At 32.2% G+C, this 22299-nt stretch overlaps 5 protein-coding genes and 1 non-coding gene across 9 annotated transcripts; 3 read left to right on the top strand and 3 right to left on the bottom strand.

Moving 5' to 3' along the window:
- Positions 1-3192: 3192 nt before the first annotated feature.
- On the top strand, positions 3193-3277 carry TRNAM-CAU (transfer RNA methionine (anticodon CAU)). The gene is given in 2 exon segments: positions 3193-3230; positions 3242-3277. It is a non-coding gene; the product is annotated as a tRNA-Met (tRNA).
- A 136-nt stretch (positions 3278-3413) lies between these two features.
- On the top strand, positions 3414-7057 carry LOC127259003 (guanine nucleotide-binding protein-like NSN1). Of its 2 annotated transcripts, none has more exons than XM_051286115.1 (10): positions 3414-3579; positions 3755-3837; positions 3944-4188; positions 4296-4404; positions 4503-4676; positions 4930-5177; positions 5259-5523; positions 5608-5787; positions 6145-6356; positions 6479-7057. In XM_051286115.1, the coding sequence occupies exons 2-10, from the start codon at positions 3819-3821 to the stop codon at positions 6869-6871; spliced, it is 1845 nt and encodes a 614-aa protein (XP_051142072.1). In that variant the 5' UTR covers positions 3414-3579; positions 3755-3818; the 3' UTR covers positions 6872-7057. The 2 variants fall into 2 exon arrangements, with proteins under 2 accessions (XP_051142072.1, XP_051142070.1); XM_051286113.1 differs by having other exon boundaries at positions 6458-7057.
- A 564-nt stretch (positions 7058-7621) lies between these two features.
- Positions 7622-13461, bottom strand: LOC127258913 (50S ribosomal protein L3-2, mitochondrial). 2 transcript variants are annotated; one of them, XM_051285980.1, is made up of 6 exons: positions 13338-13461; positions 10197-10556; positions 9370-9579; positions 8743-8847; positions 8539-8652; positions 7622-8043 (listed from the first exon to the last, which is right to left on the bottom strand). In XM_051285980.1, exons 2-6 carry the CDS (start codon positions 10539-10541, stop codon positions 7870-7872), a joined length of 948 nt encoding a protein of 315 aa, XP_051141937.1. In that variant the 5' UTR covers positions 10542-10556; positions 13338-13461; the 3' UTR covers positions 7622-7869. The 2 variants fall into 2 exon arrangements, with proteins under 2 accessions (XP_051141937.1, XP_051141936.1); XM_051285979.1 differs by lacking the exon at positions 13338-13461 and adding an exon at positions 10986-11136.
- On the bottom strand, positions 13135-14474 carry LOC127258914 (uncharacterized protein At4g13200, chloroplastic-like). The gene is made up of 3 exons (XM_051285981.1): positions 14189-14474; positions 13686-13840; positions 13135-13541 (listed from the first exon to the last, which is right to left on the bottom strand). The coding sequence occupies exons 1-3, from the start codon at positions 14370-14372 to the stop codon at positions 13356-13358; spliced, it is 525 nt and encodes a 174-aa protein (XP_051141938.1). The 5' UTR covers positions 14373-14474; the 3' UTR covers positions 13135-13355.
- A 1560-nt stretch (positions 14475-16034) lies between these two features.
- LOC127259204 (vesicle-associated membrane protein 721-like) lies at positions 16035-18689 on the top strand. The gene is made up of 5 exons (XM_051286387.1): positions 16035-16407; positions 17308-17449; positions 17545-17665; positions 17806-17868; positions 18363-18689. The coding sequence occupies exons 1-5, from the start codon at positions 16218-16220 to the stop codon at positions 18507-18509; spliced, it is 663 nt and encodes a 220-aa protein (XP_051142344.1). The 5' UTR covers positions 16035-16217; the 3' UTR covers positions 18510-18689.
- A 454-nt stretch (positions 18690-19143) lies between these two features.
- Positions 19144-21710, bottom strand: LOC127258684 (protein SULFUR DEFICIENCY-INDUCED 1-like). 2 transcript variants are annotated; one of them, XM_051285628.1, is made up of 4 exons: positions 21450-21710; positions 20886-21098; positions 20633-20788; positions 19144-19775 (listed from the first exon to the last, which is right to left on the bottom strand). In XM_051285628.1, the coding sequence occupies exons 1-4, from the start codon at positions 21579-21581 to the stop codon at positions 19377-19379; spliced, it is 900 nt and encodes a 299-aa protein (XP_051141585.1). In that variant the 5' UTR covers positions 21582-21710; the 3' UTR covers positions 19144-19376. The 2 variants fall into 2 exon arrangements, with proteins under 2 accessions (XP_051141585.1, XP_051141583.1); XM_051285626.1 differs by having other exon boundaries at positions 19146-19802.
- Between the last annotated feature and the right edge of the window lie 589 nt (positions 21711-22299).

The following is a 22299-nucleotide window of genomic DNA, read 5'->3' as shown; positions in this document are numbered from 1 at the left end:
TTAAATTAAACTTTTATTATTATAAAAAATTAACCAAAGAAACCTTAAGTTCACAATTATAAATATATATTTTTCTAATAAAATATTTAATAAAAATAAATAAATATTTTATCAATATCTTTCAATTTAAAAAAAAACTCTTATTTTAAAGTTTTAATTTAATTAATAATTTATATTCTCTCCGTCCCATATAATTTATCTCTATTTTATATTTTTGTCCGTCCCATATAACTTGTCCTTTCTTTTTTTGGAAATATAATTATACACTTTAATTACATTTTAAACTTTATATTTTATAATTTTTTTAATCTAAAATAAAGTATTTAATTATCTTTATTTTAATCTATAATTATTTTTACTAATATATTTTTTAATTACTTACTAATCATATTTTACCTAAATTCTCGTGCCTACAATAATACGTCCAAATTAGCTAAGACGAAGGGAGTATGATATTTTGTAAATATATACTTAGAAAAAAGAAATCTAAAAAGAAACTAACTTTGTCACTTTTCAGATTATGCATCTTTCATTCCCAATTATTTCATCTATCATCAAAGGGAAAAATAACAATATGGATTCGTTTCAATATATATATATATATATATCTTTTGACTTTTGGAGATGAATTTAGGGTGTGTTGCTTTACTGGGTTCGGTGAAATTTGGGTTTGAGTTTGATTTTTATTTGAATTTTGGAATGAGTTTGAATTTTGTTGTTTCTTTTGTGTTTGAGTTTGGTCGGGTTTTGAGAGTTTTGATGGGTATTGATTTGATGGATAATGAATAAAATAATATAACATCCCCTTGTGTTTTTATTAAAAATGCATAAAATACTCTATGTTTTACTTATCGCGTGAAACTCCTTATGTTAATATAAAATTTGCACGAAACACACTCTTTGTCAAAAACTTGATTATAAATAAAGACATAAATTACGTAAATTTATATAAAAAAAAATGTAAAATATCTTAAATAATCTTTTTGGATAAAATAAATAAATAAAAATTGAATAATCTTTCATTTTATAGCTTTTTGGAGACAAATTATTATTAAAAATAAATGCTTGATCAATTATTCATTTATTTATTTTATTCAAAAAATTTAGTAAGATATTTTACGTTTTTTATTCATATAAAATTTGTGTAATTTAGGTATTTATTTAGAATTAAACACCAGTTTTGGACAAGAAGGGTGTTTCGGGCAAACTTTATATTAACACAAGAGGGTTCACGCAATAAATAAAATACAAAGTGTTTTGTGTATTTTTAATAAAACACAAAAGGGTATTATATAATTTATTCAATAATATAAATGTGTGTATTAAATTTAATTGATAAAATTTATATTGTATGACCGATTATGAATTTTAATGTACCCAATATATATTTAAATTTTTATTTATTTGTATTATAGCAAATTTTATTATCTACAAAATATATTGCATATATTTTTAGAAAGTATTATTATTTAAAATATTAAAAGTTATTTTTCTATGCAAAATTGTATTTTAATTTATTTTTTTTTAAAAAAAAGAGAGAATGACAGCTTTTGCGGCCACGGTCCGCTGTCGGCCGTCACAGGAGTTGTCCCTCATAACGTAAAATTCGTATTCAAACCCAAATTTACAGTGTTCGCACAGTAATTTTCTTCAAAATTGAGTAAAAGAAACACACCCTTAAATATATTATTTCATCCGTTGAAGTCAAATGTATTTATTTTTATATATTTGTATGTTAATATTTTATAAATATACAGTAGAACAATGTAAAATATATTTTATCATTGACTGTAATATAATTAAAAGAACAAAGATAATAAAATAAATGATATTTTGATATTTAATTGAAATATATTTTTACTAAAAAAAAATAGATAAACTTAACTAAGACAAGACGAAAATGACAAAATTGATACTTTTGACTCGGACGAAGAAATAATATTTTATAGATATGTAGGTATAAAATCTTTTTTATTCTTGACGATAATGATACTAAAAAAATAAATACAAAAAATAAAGATACGATATTTAGTTGAAAATATTTTTACTTAAAAAAAAATTAATACATTTGATTTAGACAGATAGTAAAGAAATGAATATATATGATTCGGAGAAAGTAAATATTATTTTATTTAATGAAATATCATATAAAAAATATTATTTAAATTAAAATTATAAATTTTTAATCAAATCAAAACAAAATTATAAAGAAATTAAATAAAATAAAAAATATATCGAATGGCTAAAACGGTGACGCGGCACTGTCTCTATTTCACGGGACAGTTAGGAGTTTAAAGTCAATGAAGTGGAAATCATAACAAAAATAATTAAGGTCACGGTTGGTTGCCTTTTGGCTTATAATGTTTCATAAAAGTAAGTAATAAATGTTAAAGTATAAAAATATAATATTTTTTTACTTAAAAAAAATAAGAATATTTTTCAATAACAACTTAAAAAGGAAAGTGAGCATAAAATTGAACGATAGAGGAAGTAGATTGAATCGAAATAATTTTCAGCTTTTGAGAGGATATGCTCCTTTTTTTTTTTTTTTTAATAAAATAGTTTCAATATTTTTGCAGTCCTATATCATTATTGTGAATTATTCTAAAAAATTGCATTATATTTTTAATAAAATATAATGTTTAAACAATTATTTAAATTAAAACCCAAAATAAATTTGGAGAGAACACATGTTTTGTCATTTTTAAATGTTTTGGAGTTTTAACCAAATTTAAGAATATAAAAGTTTGAGCTTTGTTTACATAAATAAATATTTATATGTATATATATATATTAAAATTAATATTACTTATATTAGTGTCTTATAATACTAATAAAAATACATTTGTATAGAAAAAAATTATATAAATATAAAAATATTTTTAATATTAAGTACAATGACGCAAAAAGTTAATGTAATCCTTGGAAGTGGACACCTAAACGAAAAGAATATTTCTTTTAAAGTATTTTAAATTTTATAACAACGGGAGGAAAATTAAAAATTATGTATATAATATTTTATATGTAATTGATACTTATATACATGTAAATTGCAATATAAGATAATTGTATGCTTTGTATTTTAGATAAATACATTTTATTATTTAAATGAACGTTACAATTAGTATATAATAAAATCGAAAAAATATATATTGATTATAAATATTTAAAGTTTGGTAATTATAACAAATAGGGGTGGTGGCGCAGTTGGCTAGCGCGTAGGTCTCATAGCTGAAGAGTTATCCTGAGGTCGAGAGTTCGAGCCTCTCTCACCCCATTAATTATTTTTGTTTATATCCGCCCGGATTTGGGTCGGGCGACCCGAAATCTAGATTTGGCCCAGTTTACCCTAACCTTTTTGTTAGGCCCAAAATTTCGAACCCTATCCCTAATTTCAATTTGTGGATCGGTGATTTCACTCTCCCTTAAGCCCTGCAATTCATGGCGGCTCGACCAAGGGTTTAGAGGATTCGATTAGCTATTTCTCTCTCTCTGCCTTGTGCAACTTCAATTGCGCCTCGGTTTCTTTCATTCTCGTCCGTCCGCGCCTCCTCGGAAAGCTTCAGCTGGATCGAGATTGTAAGTTCAGCATCTTCAATTTCTTTTAATCATTACTCAATAGTGTGGGAATGGTTCAAGTATTTACGGAAATTTTGATTTTTTTTGACGTCTTTGCGGTTTTGTTGTTCTCTTTTTATATAATCTGTTGTTTGTTTGAATTTCGTGTTAATCGTCTACCTCGGAAAAATCGCAGCCTTCCAACACTAATCTTCTCCCGCTGCTCTGCACCAAACGCAACTCAGCATATAAACGATAAGATGGTGAAGAAAAGCAAAAGTACAGTGTTCTTCAATTTTCTTACCTTTTGGCTCAACGATTTTCGGTGTATGATTCTTACGTTTTTCTGCTGTACTTCGTGTTGTTATTGTTGTTGTTACCGCAGAGAGCAAGAGTAAGAGGGTTTCGCTGAAGAAGAAGTACAAGATAATAAGGAAGGTTAAGGAGCACCACAAGAAGAAGGCCAAGGAGGCCAAGAAATTAGGCCTCAATAAGAAACCTAAAGTAGAGAAGGATCCTGGGATTCCCAATGACTGGCCGTTCAAGGAACAGGAGCTCAAGGCCCTTGAGGCCAGACGTCAGCGTGCACTCGACGAGCGTGAGGAGAAGAAAGCAGCTCGTAAGGAAAGGGTAAGGCTTCTTTGAAGTCTAATTTATTTATTTTTATTACTGTTACAAATCGAATTTGTTTTCAATCCTTAGTTTTTCTGTTACAAATCTCTTTGTTCACTTTGCAGGCACAAAAAAGAAAATTGGGTTTATTAGATGATGAAGAGATGGAGGATAAGAGTTCAATGGAAGAGCTAAGGGACAGCAATGATTCAGTTGTAAAATCCAAAAGTCATGGTGTGTGGACAACAACTTTTATCATATTTGGTTGAAGAGAATGTTCTTAGATCTTTTATACATTCTGGTTGGTTTTAATTTCAATATATATGTTTCAGATCACTCAGAGAGGGCTTTCTACAAAGAGCTGGTAAAAGTAATAGAAGCTTCTGATGTAATTTTGGAAGTTCTTGACGCACGAGATCCCTTGGGTACACGATGTGTTGATATGGAAAAGATGGTGATGAAGTCGGGGCCCGAGAAGCATCTTGTTTTGCTTCTTAATAAGATCGGTACGGTGCATGTCATTACAATTTACACACCAAATTGGTATATATTGTAATGCTTTGAAAATATCCCATGGCGTATTCCATTATATCATGTAATGCCTAACTTATGGGTTCAATCCCTTAAAGTTTGTGGCTCTATCTTCTGTGAATATATTGTTTGTCATACAAAAAGTATATTCGTGCTAGCCTTAGATGCAAGGTTAGTGCATTATTGAAAAACATACATTTAACAGCTGTGAATTTTTCTTTAATACAGATCTTGTACCTCGGGAAGCAGCTGAAAAGTGGCTGAAATATCTTAGAGAGGAGTTACCAACAGTGGCCTTTAAATGCAGCACCCAAGAACAGAAGTCGAACCTTGGATGGAAATCTGCACCAAAGGCTGGAAAGCTGGGGAAAGCTGGCAAGACAAACAGTGGAGAAAATAATCTTCTGCAAACAAGCGATTGTCTCGGGGCTAAAACTCTAATTAAATTACTGAAAAACTACTCAAGAAGTCATGAGGTAGAAAATCGTAACTGTATACATTTGTTTAGACTTTATTCACCTATCTACGGTGTCATTGATTATTGAGTTCTTATGCAGATTAAAAAATCCATCACTGTGGGTATTATTGGGCTACCTAATGTCGGTAAAAGTAGTCTAATTAACAGCTTGAAAAGGTCACATGTCGTCAACGTTGGTGCCACTCCTGGGCTGACAAGATCTATGCAAGAAGTTCAGCTGGATAAAAATGTTAAATTGTTGGACTGTCCTGGTGTTGTAATGCTTAAAACCACTGGGAACGATGCGTCTGTGGCTCTTCGTAATTGCAAGAGGATTGAAAAATTAGATGATCCAGTTGGTCCTGGTGAGACCGATCATTCTAGACTTCCACTGCCATTTACCATAATTGTCTAATTATCATTATTTATTGTCTATTTTAAATGTGCAGTTAAAGAAATCCTCAAGCTTTGCCCAGACAGCATGTTGGTAGCACTATACAAGATCCCGAGTTTTTATTCCGTCGATGACTTCCTTCAGAAGGTTGCGACCATTAGGGGAAAGCTTAAAAAGGGTGGTATTGTCGATGTTGACGCTGCTGCTAGAATTGTGTTGCACGACTGGAATGAAGGTATATGACGTTCTTTCATCCAATCTACGTTGGAAATTCTGTCGAGGCATCTAATTTCATCTGAGTAATCAATACAATCTAGTGGAAGGTCCATATGTATGTATATGTTTTGGTCATGAATTATTAGAAGTACCTTGCAACGAGCATAATAAAACAGCCTTTTTTTTATGTGAGTTACGAGACCACAGGGTTAAAAGGTGAAAATGATGCTAAATCTTCTTAAATTGAGGTTAAATCTAAGTGTTAATTGGATGCCCAAACTCATATTTGTTCAGAATTTTATGTTAGCGAATAATGAGAGGGATGAATTAGGAATTCCAAGTCTTTTATTAGTAATTTGTTACTTTGTAAATGCAGGTAAAATACCGTATTATACGACACCTCCGGTTCGGAACTCGGAGGACCCTTCAGAGGCAAAGATTGTCACTGAACTCGGAAAGGAGTTCAATGTGGACGAAGTATATGGAACCGAATCTTCATTTATCGGCAGTTTGAAGTCTGTTTCCGATTTCAATCCTGTCGAAGTTCCGGCTAATGCTCCTTTCAACTTTGATTCGACAATGCTGGAGGTTTGCTATTTCCCCACATTGCCTTAAACCTAAATTGCAAAACTTTTACAAGAATCACCATTAACTTTTTTATCAATGCAATTAACATATGTTCAAAATAGTTTGATCGATATCTAATGCAGGGTAATGAAGAACTGCAAAGTATTCCTGAAGGCCGAGGAGATGATCAGCCGATGGAAGAAAACAAAGAAGAAGAAGAGGAGGGTGTAGCCGAAGATGAGAAAAGTGGACATAGCAGCCGAAAGCAGAACGAGAAGCTGTATGGCGAGGAAGGTATGCTTAATACAAAGCTGAGAAAAGCTAACAAGAAAAGGCAGAAAAGGGAAACTCAGGCAGCTACTGCTGCTGCTGCCATGGAAGATGATGATCTTAATGAAGATTATGACTTTAAAGTCGATTATGTCGCAAAGGATGCGACTATGGTCGACGATGATGGTGAAGATGGCGGTGGTGATTCAACAAGTTTGAACAATAGATTTGAACTGCCTTCTGAGGTTGATTTGGATAATGCATAGAGAAGAAAAGAAGAAATGTTTGATGGTATGATCTATTGATATGTCTGAGCTATCATTGATATTTCATGTTAAAATAGACTGCATACTATTTATATACATATATATATATATATGGTAAACAGAATATTGTTTTGTAGTATCAAATTTTGGTTTTGGAATTTAATTAATTGAGTTGTTTTCTTGGAATTTTGTGAGGACCTTTTGGTGCTCTATGTTGGTTTTTATTGTCTTTGAGGTGAGATAATTTTTTGGTATCATAAATTGGAAATTGTGATCCATCAAACCATATATACTTATCATTTAAAATTATCTTTATTTTTTAAATTTCGTGCTTAATCCAAATAAAATTAGTTTTGAAATGAAATTTAGATAATTATTTGAAATATAAATATAAATTTGATTTTTGGGTGTAAATTTAAATTTTAGTATCTTAATAAATAAAAATTTAAGGAATTTTAATTTTAATTAATTTATTTATTTATTTTATGTTATGGGGAGATCTTTGATTGATGCTTAGACAATTCATATACTAATTCAATCTTGAATTGAAATAATCTTGATGTTGATATGATGTTGCATTTTCTGGAAAATAATTAAATTTCTCTGGCACACCGTATAAAAATATCAAATCAAACAACTATTTTTTATTTTTTATATTATATTTAAAAATTAATTTTAAATTCAAAAATCAATCCATATTTATATCTGGTCGTACAACTATTCTAATTCAAATTTTTTACCAAATTTAAATCTCAATCCAAAATCCAAATCCCCATATTATTAAAGCAAATTTATAACAGGTCCGATTTTCTCCATACTATATATGAAAATAAAAGGAAAGACATATCTATCAGCCTTATCTTCAAACACAGTAAATTAAACTCAGAACTAATCGAAAAAATGGACCATCATCAAGGATTGTTGAAATGATTTGCATCATAAAAAATTCACGTCCTCGTTAGAACACAAAGGAAGCAAAATAATAGGCTAACTTACCGTCAATCCGCGGCCATAAATGGATCGATATCGCCCATGTCAGCTACCAAAGGTTCCAGTTCTTCCAGGTTCTCATCTTCTTCTGCAAAATAAGTCGGAAAAGGAAGTAAAGAAACTTCCGGTTTCTTGTACACAGCATCCTTTATAAAAACAAAATTCCCCGTTGCACCAGGAACCTGCAAAGGCAATGTTATTTAGGCTCGAAATAAATTTCAATCTAGAAGATAATGTTTATTTAAATGTTAAGTCACAATCAAAAGAAAACAAATTTAATGTTTGGTGGATTTATTAGGATTTCCACTATACACTGAGATTTCCATCCAAAATACATCAAATCAAATTCCTATTTTTTGTTTTTTATATTATACTAAAAATCAATTTTGCATTCAAAATATCACATCCACACCTATTTATATCACCTCATACAACTATTCTAATTCAAAAATTTTACTGTTCAAATCCCAACTCAAAATCTAAACCTCCAAAGAAACGCACTCCTGAATTAGCTTCAGATTCATTGACATCTAGAGAAGATAATGTCTATTAAGATAGTAACAGTAAGAGACGATTCTAAAAATGACGATAGTGTTAGTGTGTATTTCTTCACTACGGCCTGTGTTTTGGAGTTAAAATCGAACGAAAGGGTTTATAGTAAGAAAATATAACCATACTTGGCCTTTCACCCACAGCAAGTTCCTTGCGGGGTCAACTTTGTAGACCCAAACATTTTTTACAGTTCTTTGCTCAACACCCATGTGTCCCGGCATCTTCTTCCCTTTAAAAACCTGTTGAAGGGCCGAAGAAAAAATAAGTTAGATGGATTTTAGGATTCTGACCAAAAATACTCCGAGCTTTAACTAAGGAAAAATGCACACCTTTCCAGGAGCATCCCTTTGACCAGTAGAACCAATACTTCTATGTGACAATGATGCACCATGAGATGCAGGCATACCTTTGAAGCCCCACCTTTTCATCCCACCCTACAATTACACAAAAATTAAAAACAAGAAATGATGATATAGTGGATTAGGGGAGTGTGTGAATGAGAAGACCTCATCATCTATCGGTGGATTAGGGGATCACGTCAAGTCATTATATATCTTGCATTTTCAAATCAAAGGATTCTGTAATTTAACCATTTGACGATGCCTTTCTACAAGTGTCATATAAATCATGTTTCCGAAGCTATTCTCCATTTCTTTTTCTTCTTTTTTTCTTTTTATTTTACACAATCTTCAATGCAATCTTTCTTCACATTCATATGGCAAGTCATACTTCAAACATAGAGCAAATTATGCGACATTCTTAATTATCTGGAAAATAAAATCTTCCTATATCTATTTTTGGCCAATAATCTCAACAACTACAAGACAATCAAATTGTCAAGGGATGATCAGAAGAGGGAGGGTGTTTGGAGGCTAAATTAGTGCAAAAAAAATCCAAAAAACAGAATTACTGCAACAGAAGACACAACTTAGTCCAAGAAAGAATACTCCAGTTACCTGAAACCCCTTCCCTTTAGTAATGCCAGTGACATCTACATACTGCCCTGGAACAAAGTGGCGTACATTGATAGAAGTTCCAACTGGAAGTAAAGCATCTTCGGTCACAGGAAACTCTTTTAGTTTTCTTTTCATGGATACTCCTTGAGCCCGAAAATGCCCTACTTCAGGTTTTCTCAAATGTTTCTCCTTCTTCTGTCCACACCCAACCTAGCTACCACCACACAATAAAACACATCAAACTATTTTTTAAAATCGAAATTCAGAAAACACCTGCCATATATGTCTAAGCAGCACATAAAACAGAAACGGCCCTAAACCACATGACCTCTTTAAAACATCCAAAACAACATAGACAGAGGTCAAGGAACATTCAATGGAACTTACAAATATTCAATCAACTTGATCACCCTACAAAAAAAAAATGCTGCAAGGAGGAATAAAATTGGGATCTTCGAATTGAAATACAATACAAACTTTTCTGTAAAGGACCTCTACATTAGTTCTGAACAATTGCAATTTCATAGATGTTAATGGCGTTGATATTTGATACCAAGAATGGAAAGCAGCAGAGGAATACAACTAAATAGTAAGCATTCGAGTCCTTTTTTCAAATCCCATTTGATTCCTCACATTTAGACGGTAAAAGCAAGTCTAGTCAATGAATCAGTAACAGCATTTTACCACATTAGCCACCTCCTGATATATCCCATTTCTCAGGCATACAGCAATTCAGACACAACTCCAACAACTAGATATTTGTTTGGAATACACAAACAAGAAATTAAAGAGAGAATACACAGAAGTTTGTGTAGTAACTGTAGTACCTGAAGCGCACAAAAACCTTCTTTCTCAGGGGTTTTGACTTGGGAAACGATGTTATCATCCAACCAAAGGATAGTAAAGGGAATTCTGGCGCCCCACTTATCCCATGATGCAGTCATTCCACATTTAACGGCTATGGCGCCAGTCCGTTTCGAGTTTACTGACATAACTCCGGGCTTCCCTTCGACAACTCGGGAGCTAAATGAATAATCCTTTTCAGCCTCAGAACTGAAGGTTCTCTGCAGAATGTCGTTATATGGAGCTGTAGGATGATGCGAGCGAGACCTAGGACAGATGAAGAGGAGCTGCCTGAGACGAGAAGCAGGGACTCTCGATGCCGCCATCATTGGCTTCCTTTTTCTCTGCACGGACAGAAATAATTAACACAACTTACAGTGCTAACTAAACCATATTTTGATCCAAGCATTACACATTTTCCTTAGTCCACACCATAGATAATTAAAATTATAAAAAATGAAAAATAATTCTCGACACATAATACAACCACAAATTCACCTCATAATTTATAACTTCCCTACTAACTAATATCAATTGTATGTTCAAACTAAATGAAAAAACGTGTGTGTGTGTTAGAAGAAATCGCCGAACTCGTTTCGTGCGCTTTGCTTTTCCGAAAATAAATAAAAAAATCATGTCCAAAACGATCTGATCAAATCCTATTTTCCATTTCAAAATTTCCAAATCCCAAAATACTCCAAAACATCCGGTAAGAGAAAATACAAAATAATAACAGCAAGCACACATCCAAAAACATTTAGGAGAAAACATACTCAGCCTGCTGCAGTAGGAGACGAAGCTGGATGAAGAAGAAGTAGAAATGGCGCTGCAGTGAGGGAACGGAGCCGGAGACGACGATTTGCTTAGACGACTAGGGCTGGATTTTGTTTTCACTGTTTGGGCTCTATCTTGGGCTTGGGATTACTATACTAAATGGGCCAACTTTAAACGGCCTTTTTGGGTATATATAGTAAAGAGAATTATGAGTTTGTTAATTTGCAATTTTTATTTATATAATTTTAAATATATATATTAAAAAATTTCAGAATTACATGATTTTTAAAAAAAATAATAATAATTCTAAAACAACACTTAGGTCTTGTTGTGGCAAATTTGGGTTTTGTAATGAATTGAATTAGGATCATTTTTTTGTTTAAGGGTGTGCTTGAGCTTTCGATTTTGAGTTAAGAGATTTGAATAGTATAAATTTTGTATTCAATATAAAATTAATTTTTAATATAATATAAAAAATAAAAAATAGGTGTTTGATTTGATATTTTTAAAAAAAAAAAATAGGATGAATAATAGAATTAAAATTCAATTCCCCAAACAAACACATCCTTAGTACCAATAATTGTAGGCGATGGTGTTGTAAAATATACATAATTGTAAGAAAGTTATACATTTTATTTATTTTTGGTAATTTTTATTATATTATATACAGTATATTATATATTTTCACATTTGTATGCTCTCGCTTCTAATTTTTATTTATTTTTTTAGAAAAAAACTTGTATATATACATAGGGTGTGTTTCTCCGACCTTAAATTTGGGGTTGTTCACCAATCCCCCAATAACGTCCAAGTATGCTTTTATTTTTATTTTTAATTTTTTTAAAAAAATTAAAATATTATTTAATATTTATTATAATTAAATTGAATAAAAATATATACAATATATATGTCATTTTATAGAGAATAAAATTTTTTATAATACAAATAAATAAAAATTTAAATATATATATGTTGGGTATAAAATAAATTATAATCAAATCATACAATATAAATTTTATCAATTAAATTTAATACACATTTATATTTAGAAAAAATAATATTTACTCCGTCCATCAAATTTATTTTTTTTTATAAATTTGACAGACAAAATGAATATATTTTTATCAAAAATTAATAGACTAAAGTATTAATTTATATTTAATACACAAATTAAACACACCTTTAGAATTCAAGATTAATACACATTATCTATTTATTTATTTATAAATAAAAAGAATTTTTACCCATATTGTTCTAATAAAAATATTCAACTCTCTCTTACGAAATATTTAAAAAATAACAAAAATTATTTCACAAAAAAAATTCATTTATAATTCCCAAAATACTTTCTCAATTCCAAATAATTAACAACAAAAATTTCACTATTTCACGAAAAAGGATTGGGTACTGATTAGTGTAATATAATTACACATAATATATTAATTATATAATTTATAAAATAAGTTAACATACTTAATTTTTTATACTAATTAGCTTATTTTAAAAATTCAGCACCCAATCCTCCCCCTATTCCACATTTATGTTTTTTTATTTATTTGTATAACATTCAAACCATAATCTTTATAATATTGAAAAAATAATAATTTAATTTAATCAAAGTATATATATTACAATTATAACTAAGGGTTTGCTTGGTTTTAATTTGAAATTAAATAATACTTAGAAATTTTTATTTAAATAATACTCCCTCCGTCTCAAATTATAGTCGTTGGCACGGAATTCAAGAAATATTAATATTATATTAGTAGTGGGTAAAAAGTACGGATAAAAGATTGCCATTGTGAGTGTACTAGTGTAAAAAGTAGTGGCAATTGTGTTCACAAAAAATTTTTAATATTAATATTATATTGGATTATAGTAAAAAAAAACAAAAATACCCTTATTAAGTATGGCGTAATATAAAAGTAATGACATTTGTGTAATATATTGTAAGTTTGAAATGATATTTATTAGATTAAATAGATAGTACAATTACTAAATTAGGAAATGATAACCTTGTTTTGGGACGGACGAAAATGAAAAACGGTAACCTTTCAAAGGGACGGATGGAGTATTTTTATTGAAATCATGCAAATGAATAGTGAAAAGTTTTGTTTGAAACCAAAACCAAACACACCCTAAATCATATAATGAAACAATATCTCATTGTTCAACTAGGTTCCTTAAATTTTGGTGAGCAGTGATAGCGATGCTTAGATTGTTGTGGAAGAAGAAGTTAGAAATGGGAAGGATGATATATGATTGTTGTTCAAATATGATGGAACAAAAACTCAATTGTGTTCAAATGATTCAAAACTTATATATAATCAACAGCAGATACTTTTACTTACTTGCCTCCATTTGAACAGTCAGTCCTCCTCCTCCTTTACCTCAGAGATTGAGGCTGATGATGATGATGATGATGACAACACAGCATCCGAAGCGACGCCATTGACAGTCGAAGATGAAGCTGTTTTGCGGAAAAGTCCCTGTGATCCCATAGCTTCGCGGGCAGCTTGTTCTTTTGCCCGTTGAGCTTTTTCTAGCACGTCGTCCTGCAGAACCATGACGACCTCATTAGAACATTCAACAACAACAATGTATGATCAGGATTGGTCCTATTTCGATAAGCTCTCCACCTTAAAAGTGCAATGAATTGATCTAAACAGGCGTAGAATGCCGAGTGACTGTAGCAATACCTGAAATTCTTGAATCTGCTTCTGCTGCTCGGCTTGCAGTCTGCCGATGACGCTAAGAAACTCTCCCACAGCCGACTCTACCCGCTCGTTGACAGCTTCTGCCACAGCCTTCCCCAAGAAAAATGCATCTAGAATTGTTCTGCTCTGGTTCTCACCTGCATAGTATATGCCTTTTTAGCTTTAAATGATGATTGAAATTCGAAAAACTACACGCTCTTCATCCAACTTCTTCATTTGTGAAGGAGCATTTTCAGGTTTTTCAACGCACATAAATTTTTGCACAAACACACACAGAGTACACACTCTAATCGAAGCAATCGATTCTGATACAAGAGCTATGGCAAGGAAAGCAATTCAACGGATAACAAAATTACAATCCATAGGAAGAACACAGACAGAATTCCGAAATCCTAAAAACAGAATCGAAATTCAAACGAAAGGACAATTCTGAAAATTAATACTGACGAGCGAATAAGAAGAAAAACAGAGCAATATTTCTGTACCTGAATCACCAGAACTACAATTGCACCTCAAATTAATCCTCGGAAAATTTGAGACAAGCTTGACGTTCGAGGAACAAAACGAGCCGCCGCCAATCGGGGCTGCAACTGAGCTAGGTCGATAGACTATCCGCCGCGACTGCACCGCCAACACAGACTGCGACGCCGCCGTCACAGCCCCCGCCATTCCCCCCTTCTCAATCCTTCAAATTCAACCTAAAGGAAGCTACGTTCGGATAAATATCCCTCCCGATCGCCGACTTTGTCCAGAAATTTTCCACTGGCATCGGGAATTTTGAAGAAAAATATATAAATACGTGTAAAGCGTGTCTATGGCGTAAACGCGACTTTACTTCACAATATGCACCAACCTATCTCTATGCAGAGGCCAATTTGGGAATTCCACATTGACGAAATTTGCAGAATAATGTATAAATATATGTATAAAGCGTGTTTCTTTGGTGTAAAACGCGACTTTACTTCACGATATTCACCGACCTATCCCGCTGTGGAGGCCAAATTGAGAATACAAAGACAAGTTTCGCAAAATAAGGAGTATATAAATATAATATATATAAAGCGTGTTTATGACATAAAACTCACTTTACTCCACAGTATGTACCATGGCATTGTTTGGTACGGGATTTTAACGAAACCAGCACAATTTTCTAAAAATATTATTTCTTCAGTTTTACATGATTTGTTCATTTTTTTTTTATTTATATAATTATATATTTTAATTATATTTTTTTATTTTAATTAAATTATTTAATAATTTTAATTTTAATTTATAATTATTTTTATTAATGCACACTTCTTACTAATTACTAATTATTAATTAAATAGTAATATTTAAAACTCTCTGTCCCATGACAAATTAGTTGGAACCAAGCTAATAATATATTACATATATTCATTATGTTTATAGTACTATCATTTTCCTTTGGTAAAATTGCTCATAAATTTTTATTTTTATTTTTTTCAAAATTCCACCTAAAAAATATCTATACTTTTAAGGGTGTGTTTGTTTGAGGGATTTGTTTGGATTTTCACTATTCATCCTATTTTTTTCCTCAAAAAATATTAAATCAAATACTTATTTTTCATTTTTTATATTATACTAAAAATCAATTTTACATTCAAAACATCACATCAATACCTATTTATATCACATCATACAACTATTCAAATTCAAAATTTTTACTATTTAAATCTTAACTCAAAATCCAAATCCTCAAACAAACACACTCTAAAAATATGGTATAACACCCCTTATACTTTTAAAAATATTTTTAATACTGTTCAATGCTAAAATATTGAAATTAAAAGAATAATTTGTTACATATAAGTTTACCAAATATCATGGCATATATACCAAAATATCAATGTTTCAATAATATTCAATGTGATTTGTGTGTCGAATTTAGTTTGCAGGGTATTAAATTTGACCGGAGGTTTAGCCAGTAAGCTACTTTCGAATAACGATTCCGGATTCCTACATTATTAAAAAAAAATCAATATCAATATTTTAATATATACCCAAAATATATATTTTGAGTTTGTTTATTTTGACACAAAACTTTAACTTTTTACTATTTAAATTTTATATTTTTTAAAAAATATTTTTTTTTCGCGCATAAAATATTTAATCTTACGTTATTTTAATTACAAACTTAAACCAAAATTTTTTCAAACCACTTCAAAGTAACATACCCAAAATTAAGAAACATGCCCAAAATTTTTTGTCCAATCCCTACTATGCACGTACCGATCTCTATGCAGAGGGCAAATTGGGAATTTCATAGTGACAGAAACAGAAGAATGGAATTCAAATTCATCAACGTCGCCGCATCGTCACGCGTCCTCTGCCGAGCGCATCTCGATGTACTCCACAAGCATTTTCACCGTATGAATACCATTTCCCACTGTTGAGTGCTCGCTTTTTGCGCTTTCTCGCTTTCTTTCTGCTTCTGTGTGCCTCTCTGTGGAGGCATTGTGCTAGGGTTAATCGGAGTGGAGACGAGGAGCACAGATGGGACAGCAATCCTTGATCTACAGCTTCGTGGCGCGTGGGACGGTGGTTCTCGCGGAGTACACTGAGTTCACCGGAAATTTCACCGGGATCGCGGCGCAATGCCTCCAGAAACTCCCCGCCGCCAACAATAGGTTCACTTACAACTGCGATGGCCACACCTTCAATTATCTGGTCGAGGATGGGTTCAGTAAGTGGCTGCGTCTCTGATCTGTATGCTCCGGGGATTCGATTCGTTTTATCCGATTTGATTTGTGGCTGCGGGTTTATCAAATTTTGTTTTTCAGTGGTTTCTCTTATTTTACGATTGATATGAAGAGATTTGAAGGATTTTGTGGTGGTTTTACTTGTAAGGAAGTTAGATCTTAGTCGAAGATGAGTGTTCATTTTGATTGTGGTTATTTCATTGTGCTTGTGAATCCTATCCTTATTTACTGCATCGTGTTGTGTTATTATGCATCAGTTCATATTTGTACTTAGGTTTTTTCTATACTCCTCTTTAGTTGTTTGATAGGCTTATGCAGTAGATGTTGTTGCACTGAAGTTCAGCATTTTGATCAACATTTGAGTTCACCTGATCACATTCAATGCTTGTCAATGGCGATCATTTTCGCAATATTTTATTCTGAAAAGGTTGTTTTTTGGCAAGTTTATGAACATTTCATAATTGTGCATTTCCCCGTAGTGAATTTTGGTTCCTTAGTTTTTTTTCACCATTTCGGCAACATGTTGACACACTTTTGTTGTGTTTCATCCATCTGTTAACATAAGCTGCATGTGTGGTAGATCCATGTACCAAAATGCATGGTATCAATATCATATAAATTTATATTGTAGGCAATTGTGTCAAGGATGAGGTGGTCCGTAGTGACCTAGGTTTCAGAATCATATTAATAGACTTTCTATATGAAAGCATGTCTAGAGATCTAAATGGACTTGCATGTGAGGTTGAATGGCTTTCTACAAACACCATTGTTGTCATAAATGTTGTATGTGGATGTCATTATAAATTTATGGAGACATCCATTGGTTTTGCACATGGTGCTATTTACTTCCATGTTTCCCACTTTTAATTTGGTTTTTGATGCAGCATATTGTGTTGTGGCTGTGGAATCTATTGGAAGGCAAGTTCCCATTGCATTTCTTGAGCGGGTTAAAGAAGATTTTACCAAGAAATATGGTGGAGGAAAGGCGGCTACAGCTGTAGCCAACAGCCTTAATAAAGAATTTGGGTAATCTTGCCACGCCTTGCTCTTTCAATATTTAGTCGACACTGTGATGTTTTTAGTTGAGACATTGTATTTGCTGTGCCGTACCTACGAATTAGACCCAAACTGAAGGAGCAGATGCAATACTGTGTGGATCATCCAGACGAAATCAGCAGGATTGCTAAAGTAAAAGCTCAGGTTTCCGAAGTCAAAGGCGTGATGATGGAAAACATTGAAAAGGTGCTACGAGTTTGGGGAATCTATTCCCTCGTTTTATCTTCTTTATCAGTTTGCAATTTCTGGTTATGAAATCGGATATGTTTTTGAAAATGGTGTCCTTCAACACTCATTTAATCTTGCAATTCTGGTTATACATTCAGGTTCTTGATCGTGGTGAAAAGATTGAACTTTTGGTTGATAAAACTGAGAATCTTCGATCCCAGGTATGTACTTCTTAATTATCTCGAATAATTTGTTTTGATTAAAAAAAAATGCAGATCTACCTAGGGTGAGGAATGAATTCAGTAGCTTGATGTTTACTATATATACCCAACTGAAATTGATATCAAGCTACTCGGTTCTCAAGCCAAGCTCGAGTATATAAGTTAGACAAACATCATAAATTTGTAGTTAAATAACTATCAATGAGCTGTTTTTTTTAAAAAAATAATAATAATAAAATTTAATTTTCTAGTCGGGCTTCAACAGCAAATGTGGACCACTTTAAGGATTTCATTGTCGATCTAAAATCATGATATGTCCAGTTTAGTTTTCTATTTTTACTCAAGAAGCCTTCACTTTATACCCCACAATTTTATTTTGTTTGTTTATTTGAATTCCTTTTAGTCGTATTTCCTTATTTATTCATTTGTGATTGAATTATTGGCTCATATTAAATTACGACCATTATGACAATGAGGTGTTCACTGCTTTGCAGGCGCAAGACTTTCGGTCGCAAGGAACCAAGATGAGGAGGAAGATGTGGCTGCAGAATATGAAGATAAAGTTGATCGTCCTCGCGATTATCGTCGCACTTATCCTTATCATTGTTTTATCCGTATGTGGTGGATTCAAATGCCACTAGCCTCTGTAAGTGTGTTGTCACACCTTCCCTTGGCTTTTACATTGCATTTACTATTTTTGCTTTAGCTTCCCATTTGGTGACCTCATCTTTGCCCTCTGTGCTCCAAACTGCATTTTGGCATACTATTTGTATAGTTGTACTCACATTATCTTCACCAATATATATACACATATATATATATATATGTATGGAATTAAATTAATTAGCTGTGTGTTCACAGCACATAAATATACTGACTGTGACTGTCAGTATATGGTTTGAATGAATATGGTAGGTGTTAGTGTTAATTCTTAGATTGTGCTGTTAATTTATATTTTAAATGTGTTGTGTTATTTATAGTTTATGTGATTGAGTTTAGTTATGCCATGTAATTATAGTACATGTTGTATAAATTATGTTGATTTTTGCATGTAATGTTAGTTTATGCGATTTATATTTTACAGTATATTTTGGAATTTGAATAGTACAATTTAAATTAGATTAGTTATAGGATGTGATTTAAATAGGTTTTTTATTTAATTTTTTTTAGGAGAAATTTTTTGATGAATAATGAATTTTTGGAAAAGTCTCATGAATGTATGTTCGGGGTATTTGATTATTTTTGAGAAAAAAAATAAAAAATTTGATAGAATAGTAAATTTTAGGAAGAATCTCCCGAACAAACACGCCCCAACACCCTAATGCAAATAGGGTATGCTATCCGATCATATTGAAAACGTATGTTTAATGTGCTATTTTAGCACTGTAACCCTCTCCACATACATACTAGTTTTTAGTTTATTTGCGATATTTTCACCCCTTTATTACAAATCCTGCATTTGTGCAAACCCACACAAACAAATATACACTACACCATACTTACATAAATTAACAGGCCAGCTGATCTCTAAACTGAGAAATCTGTTCGAAAATGGGGAGCCTTCTGGATCTCGTAGGCGCCCTTTCATTGATGATGGCGTCGAGCTCCTCCATGAGGGCGTCCTCGACGTCAAACAGCAGCCCCGGAATGATGTCCAGCGCCAGAGGGCAGTCTCCGGCAGGGTGCCTGGAATCCAATTCCAGGGACAACTCGACTGCCCTCTTCCTCGCCTTGGCGTCGTCCGAGCCTGCAACTTTGTGCTGCACCACCTCCTGCAGAACCGCCCCCGCCTCTTGCCACCGCTCCTGCTCCATCAGGCAGTGGCAGAGGTTCAGCGCCTTGTTGGCATCTGGATCGATCATCTGAGCTTTCCGGTACACCACTTCCGCCGTCATGAAATCTGACTTCTGCATATATGCCCACGCTAGATTCCCCTAATATATAATTTTACAAAAAAATGACAAAAATACTTTTATAATTTTGTAAAGCAAAATTCCATTAAATATAATATTATATGTTCATAATATTTTCACATGAAATGCTTTCTTATTAATTCATCAAATGTATTTTTCTTCTATAAAAAAATATGACACCAAACATATTAAAGGTGAGTTTATCGGGGGAGAGTTTGTGGAAATTCACTGTACACCCAAAGCCGTCATGTCTTTTTCTTCACCGACAGCTTGTAGCACAGTAGCTTATTCTTTTTTTCTTTTATTTTTTAAATTCAATAATTACAAGGGTCTGTAAACAACCTAATAAATAAAAATATTATAGTCTAATAAAATATATATCATATATATATATATTATTTTGTAAAAAATAATTTTTTTATAATATAAATAAATAAAATTTTTAAAATATATATTTTATATAATATAATTTTATAGTCAAATTATATCATTATTAATTTTAAAAATTTAAATTTATCAAATATATACATAAAGGAAACACATCAATTCTAATCCACCTGAAAATTTGAATAAAAAAAAAAAAAAAATCATACACAATTTCAATTTTCCCCCAATCTCCTATAGAAACACGCCCTAAACTTTTTACAATTTTATTTTTTCATCAAATATAACATTTCCTCCCATCACACGAAATAATTTTTTTTTTTTTTATAAAACATAACATGTAATTTTTTACTATTCTCAATTTTATTATTATATATATATATTTTTTTCTAAAACTTCAGAGACTAAGAAATATTTGAGAGAGAATTTTGAGTTAATTGGAGATGATGGTTCTGTATGTAACTTACAAGTAGCCTTGACGTTTCTTGCCGGACGGAAACCTGAAACTTCTTCCCGTGCGACCGCGCCGTCCTCGTCGGCCGGCCATGGAACGCCTCGCCGATGTATATAAGTCTCAGCTTATGCTTTAGCAGCGCTATTTGCTCATCAATTTTCCCGCATTTCTGCACCACACCATCGACAAATTCACCATTTCTGAACCTAACAATTTAATTGTATATTTTCTGCAGAGAGAGAGAGAGATTATTGATAGGTATGAACCTTGTACAAGTCGATGAGTACATTGTCGAGCGAAGGCTGTGAGTTTTTGGGGCAAAGGCTGCGGAACGATTTGATTGCTTCGATGGCCTGTTCTGGTCTGTTGAGCTGCTTCAAGACGACGGCCATGTCCTTGAGAGCACTGTCTACTCTATCTCCTGCATTTATGGCTTTCCAAAACCACACCACTGCTGTCTCCGGATCCTTCTCCACAACCTGATGGTTAACACATATATCGCCATCTTCAACATCCTTCTACATACTGTGTAATTACTGGCATGAAATATGGCAGATTTTTGGAGAGCGAAAACCCTAACTGAATTTTTCTGCATGTTCGCATGCAACTCAGGCTTGAAGATGCAATTGAGGTTAGATTCGATGAGTTTCAGTTGAAATTCAGGTAATTAAGCTTCACTTTGCGAAAAAACTCATCCACATAAACCCTAATTTATCGAACTCGTGGCATTACCGTTGCATTTTGAGTAAATTGGTAGGTGAGATTGAAATTTGGGGGAAAAAAACTTCGATTTAATCGATGAGATTTAAAAATTAACAACAGTTTGAAACCTGAGCGCGTTTGGCTCTGACGTAGGGGCCATCGCCAGATGGAACTTTGTTGATTACATGGAACAAATCCTTCTGATCTTTCTTCTCCGGACTACTGCTGCTGTCCTTCTTCGACCTGCCGCTGCACTCCATTGATTTACAGGTAAAAAAATTTAAAAATTCTTCAATCGGTCTTCTTAGCTATCCAGGTCAATAACTGGTTGATCTCCTTATCTGCAGAATGATTTATTGAAGGAGATGAGGAATTTTGGGGGAGACGAAGATCGACTTGGAGGAAACTGTGCCGGCGCTGCTGCATTCTAATATGCAGCGGCCGAGAGGGGGAATCTGGACGTGACGGACGTCCTGATTCATTCCTTCAAGGATCGCTGCATCTCTGAGTGACACGTGTCGGTTACACGGCATTATTTGATCCCAGGATAGTTGATACGGTAGCTATTTCTTAACCAGAAAATTTAAATTAGACAAAGGTTTGGGAAGGGTTGTAATTTTGAAAATTTTTGATAATAGTAAAAATTACTTTATCAGTCCAGCTAATTTGTCCTCCTTTAATTTAGGTAACGAGTTTTTAGGTATTGTACAAAGTGTATCGGTGAAAATAATTATAATTTAATAATTATAATTTAATAATAATAATTATAGGTTAAAATAGTTTAATTATAATAAAAAATTATAAATTATGATTTTTAAAATATGATTAAAGTGTATAATTGTATTTACAAAAATAAATAAATAAATAAATTATATGGAACGGACATAAATAAAAACAATGAACAAATTAAATAAGACAAAATAGTAAAATTTATATAATATTTTATGAAAAAATATGTATATTAATGTGATATTTCTT

The sequence above is a fragment of the Andrographis paniculata genome, unplaced genomic scaffold, assembly GCF_009805555.1.
Source record: "Andrographis paniculata isolate CXL003 unplaced genomic scaffold, ASM980555v1 Contig5END, whole genome shotgun sequence".
Taxonomy (NCBI): domain Eukaryota; kingdom Viridiplantae; phylum Streptophyta; class Magnoliopsida; order Lamiales; family Acanthaceae; genus Andrographis; species Andrographis paniculata.
This window is presented reverse-complemented; position numbering and strand designations above follow the sequence as displayed.

Excerpts from the sequence above, each read along its gene's own strand:
- LOC127258914 (XM_051285981.1), bottom strand. The coding sequence starts at position 14,372 with ATGGCGGGGGCTGTGACGGCGGCGTCGCAGTCTGTGTTGGCGGTGCAG. Across the intron at positions 13,841-14,188 it reads TTGTAGTTCTGGTGATTCAG|GTGAGAACCAGAGCAGAACA; the intron begins GTACAGAAATAT and ends TATACTATGCAG. Across the intron at positions 13,542-13,685 it reads AGCAGATTCAAGAATTTCAG|GACGACGTGCTAGAAAAAGC; the intron begins GTATTGCTACAG and ends ATGGTTCTGCAG.
- LOC127258684 (XM_051285626.1), bottom strand. The coding sequence starts at position 21,581 with ATGGAGTGCAGCGGCAGGTCGAAGAAGGACAGCAGCAGTAGTCCGGAG. Across the intron at positions 20,789-20,885 it reads TACTCATCGACTTGTACAAG|AAATGCGGGAAAATTGATGA; the intron begins GTTCATACCTAT and ends GGTGTGGTGCAG. Across the intron at positions 19,803-20,632 it reads AAGAAACGTCAAGGCTACTT|GGGAATCTAGCGTGGGCATA; the intron begins GTAAGTTACATA and ends ATTATATATTAG.
- LOC127258913 (XM_051285980.1), bottom strand. The coding sequence starts at position 10,541 with ATGATGGCGGCATCGAGAGTCCCTGCTTCTCGTCTCAGGCAGCTCCTC. Across the intron at positions 9,580-10,196 it reads AAGGTTTTTGTGCGCTTCAG|GTTGGGTGTGGACAGAAGAA; the intron begins GTACTACAGTTA and ends GGTGGTAGCTAG. Across the intron at positions 8,653-8,742 it reads AAAGGGATGCTCCTGGAAAG|GTTTTTAAAGGGAAGAAGAT; the intron begins GTGTGCATTTTT and ends GCCCTTCAACAG.
- LOC127259003 (XM_051286113.1), top strand. Across the intron at positions 5,178-5,258 it reads ACTACTCAAGAAGTCATGAG|ATTAAAAAATCCATCACTGT; the intron begins GTAGAAAATCGT and ends GTTCTTATGCAG. Across the intron at positions 6,357-6,457 it reads TTGATTCGACAATGCTGGAG|TTTGATCGATATCTAATGCA; the intron begins GTTTGCTATTTC and ends TGTTCAAAATAG.
- LOC127259204 (XM_051286387.1), top strand. The coding sequence starts at position 16,218 with ATGGGACAGCAATCCTTGATCTACAGCTTCGTGGCGCGTGGGACGGTG. Across the intron at positions 16,408-17,307 it reads TCTGGTCGAGGATGGGTTCA|CATATTGTGTTGTGGCTGTG; the intron begins GTAAGTGGCTGC and ends TTTTTGATGCAG. Across the intron at positions 17,450-17,544 it reads AGCCTTAATAAAGAATTTGG|ACCCAAACTGAAGGAGCAGA; the intron begins GTAATCTTGCCA and ends CCTACGAATTAG.